The sequence below is a fragment of the Leptonychotes weddellii genome, chromosome 16 (assembly GCF_054177405.1).
Source record: "Leptonychotes weddellii isolate Sample4059 chromosome 16, ASM5417740v2, whole genome shotgun sequence".
In the NCBI taxonomy this organism is placed as follows: Eukaryota; Metazoa; Chordata; class Mammalia; order Carnivora; family Phocidae; genus Leptonychotes; species Leptonychotes weddellii.
In genome coordinates this window covers 43340108-43343397 of record NC_138384.1, presented here as the reverse complement: position 1 = coordinate 43343397, position 3290 = coordinate 43340108, and the positions used below count along the sequence as shown (strand labels likewise).

The window sequence follows — 3290 nt, the reverse complement described above, 5'->3', positions numbered from 1 at the left end:
CACCTGTCCCTTCCTGTCTCCCCAGGCGGAAGCACGTGGCAGCCCTCCTCGACATCCGCGGCCTGCACAATGCAGCCGCCCGCCAGGAGATCCTGGCCGTGGCCCGGGACCTGGAACTGTCTGAGGGGGGAGCCCTGTCACCCCCTCGGGACCGTGCCTTCTTCTCAGACATCTCCGTGCCCCGCCCACCTTTCTGCCTCGGCCTCCCTCTCTTCCTGGGCCGCCTTCCCCTCTCCCGGCTGGCCAGGCCTGGTTTGGCCTGTCTGCCCCGGCTTCGGCCTCTGTCTCCATCACGGCCCCCTACCCAACGCTGAGACTCTCCCAGCCCGCCACCTCAGTGCCCCCCATCTTTGCTGCTGACAAACCATCCTCCTGTACGGGCTCGCTCTTGACTCCCTGCCTGGGACCACAGACCTCCCCACCCTGGGGGGCATGGAAAGATCCTCAGAGGTCTTCTCGGCCACCCCTATAACCCCCAAATAGAAGAGAAACAGGCCGGAGGGAGCAAGGACTTTCCCAAGGCCATGAAGCTCATTCCCAGCACCAGCTCCCGGCCCAGTGTGCAGTGGGGGGCATTTTGGAAGGCTCTACAGAAGTATCCCAGGCCCCCCCTTTCCCCTCACCTCAAGGTCTGGCCCCAGTCCAATGTATTAAGGAATGTACGATACTTAGAATAAAGAGGTTTCTATTTAACACAAGGAAGGGCTGAGTCCCCAGTGTGTGGGGGAGGAAGGACCGGGGGCAGGGCCCAGGGCCAAGGGCTTCTCACACACCCGAGGCTGGGCTGGGGTCCAACTCCTGGGCAGGGCAGTGGAGGCTGAGAGAGGCCCCACAGGCCAGAAGCAGGCAAGGTCGTCCCATTTACCCCGAGGCCCCAGGCTGCGGGACTCCGGGGCAGGCCCTCGGCCACTCTTGGCCAGGCTCCCTCGTTTCGTCAATCCCAAAGTGCCTCTCCTTCGTTTCTGGGCCTGGTGGTTCCACCTTGGCACACACCCCCCCCCCTCCATCCATCCTTAACCGGGAAGCTGTGTCAAGAGAGGAAGGAGGTTGGGGGCAGGGCTGGCGGCATCCAGGGCGCCCTCCTGGGTTGATGCAGGAAAATCTCAGGGTGGGAAAAATTCCAGCCTGATCCTGATCCCCATGGAGACCTTGAGGTCACCTCCCCGCTGACCCCTGCCTCTCCGGCCTGGTTGGACAGCCTATGATGGATGCTTCCTGGTGTGTGTGTGTGTTTTGCCTGAGAAGTGGGAAGGAGGAGGCAGCCAGGGGTCAGCTTTGGGGCTGGGGTTGGAACCTCACCCACATGTGAACTCAGGAAGGTGGGGACTCAGGACTCTTGGAGCCTCTGGGCTGTGTGACCTTGGGCAGGAAGCTGCCCCTCTCTGGGGAACCGCTTAACCTCTCTTTCCCTGGGCCCAGGTGAGCCCTCCAGAGGACGTACCCCCCTCGCTTCCACTCCTAAGAGGACACTTTCAATGTTACTGATGTACAACAGAGGAGTTGAGGAATGAACGACGGGTCGCAATTTGTAGGCATTTCACGAAGGACCTGTGAACCTCAGTGTAGCATTATTCTTTCAAGATTTGGGTCCCCTATTTAAAAACAGCTTTATGGAAATGGGATTTGCATGCCAGACAATTCATCCCTTTGAAGATTCGATTCAGTCACCCTTGGTATATTCGCCGATTTGCGCAACCATCACCACACTCAATGTTAGAACATTGTCATCATCCCCCAACAGAAACCCTGTACCCCTTAGCTGTTTATCCCCCTCAGGCCCTGGCGACCACTGGTCTACTTTTTGTCTTTATAGATTTGCCTATTTTGGACATTTCATATAAATGGGATCATAGAGTGTGTCTGCGTGTGCGTGTGTGTTAAGAACACTTAACATGAGAGGGTCACCTGGATGGCTCAGTCAGTTAAGCATCCAACTCTTGGTTTCGGCTCAGGCTGTGATCTCAGGGTCCTGAGATCAAGCCCTGCATCAGGCTCCATGCTCAGTGTGGAGTCTGCTTGAGATTCTCTCTCTCTCTTCCCCTCCCACTCGTGCTCTCTCTCTCTAAAATAAATAAATAAAATCTTAAAAAAAAAGAACACTTAACATGAAATCTGTCTTTTTTTTTTTTTAAAGATTTTATTTATTTATTTGACAGAGAGAGACACAGCGAGAGAGGGAACACAAGCAGGGGGAGAGGGAGAGGGAGAAGCAGGCTTCCCGCTGAGCAGGGAGCCCGATGCGGGGCTCGATCCCAGGACCCTGGGATCATGACCTGAGCCGAAGGCGGACGCTTAACGACTGAGCCACCCAGGCGCCCCGAAATCTGCCCTCTTAACACATTTTTTGAAAAGTTTTATTTATTTGAGTCATCTCAACATGCAATGTGGGGCTCAAACTCACGACCCTGAGATCAAGAGTCATATACTCCTCCGACTGAGCCTGCCCCTTACGTGTCTGACACGGTATTGTTAACTACAGGCACTGTGTCGTGCAGTGATCTCTGGAGCTCACTCATCTTGTATAACTAACTTCATCTCCACTAAACAACTCCCCATATAACCCAGCCCCCTCCCCTGGAATCATCCTCCTCTACTCTGCTTCGGTGGGTTGGAGGATTTGAGAGAGCTCATAGAAATGGAACCATGCAGGGGCGCCTGGGTGGCTCAGTCGTTAAGCATCTGCCTTCGGCTCAGGTCATGGTCCCGGGGTCCTGGGATCAAGCCCCGCATCGGGCTCCCTGCTCAGCGGGAAGCCTGCTTCTCCCTCTCCCACTCCCCCTGCTTGTGTTCCCTCTCTCGCTGTCAAATAAATAAATAAAATCTTTAAAAAAAAAAAAAAAAAAGAAATGGAACCATGCAGAATCTGTCCTTCTGGGACTAGGGGGTTTCCCTTAGCAGAAAATCTTCCAACTCCATCCATATTGTCACAAAGGGTCAGGATTGCCTTCTCTTCAGCCTGAATATTATTCTGTTGTATGGAGAGACCACATTTTCTTTATCCATTCGTCTGGTGATGGACATTAGGGGCTCTTTCCGTAGTTTGGCTCTTTGTGAATAAACACGTGGTCTTTTGCATCTCCCTTCTTTCACTTAGCATGATGTTTTTGAGGTTCACTCATGTTGCAGCCTGCATCAGTACGTCCTTCCCTTTTACTGTCGAATAATATGACAGTGTATGTATGCACCACATTTTATTCATCCATGTATCGGTGGATGGACATTTAGGTTGTTTCTTCTCTTTGGTTGTTATGAACATGGTGCCCCGCTTTCTTCTCAATTGCACACATTTT

At 53.5% G+C, this 3290-nt stretch overlaps 1 protein-coding gene across 1 annotated transcript in view; it reads left to right on the top strand.

Annotated features, from left to right (window-relative positions):
* Positions 1-698, top strand: part of EXOC3L2 (exocyst complex component 3 like 2) — a 19776-nt gene extending 19078 nt beyond the window's left edge. Inside the window, exon 12 of the mRNA XM_081807907.1 lies at positions 26-698. Coding sequence (XP_081664033.1) covers positions 26-314 — 289 coding nt within the window. The 3' untranslated portion in view covers positions 315-698. The remainder of the gene's footprint in view (positions 1-25) is intronic.
* Positions 699-3290: the final 2592 nt, after the last annotated feature.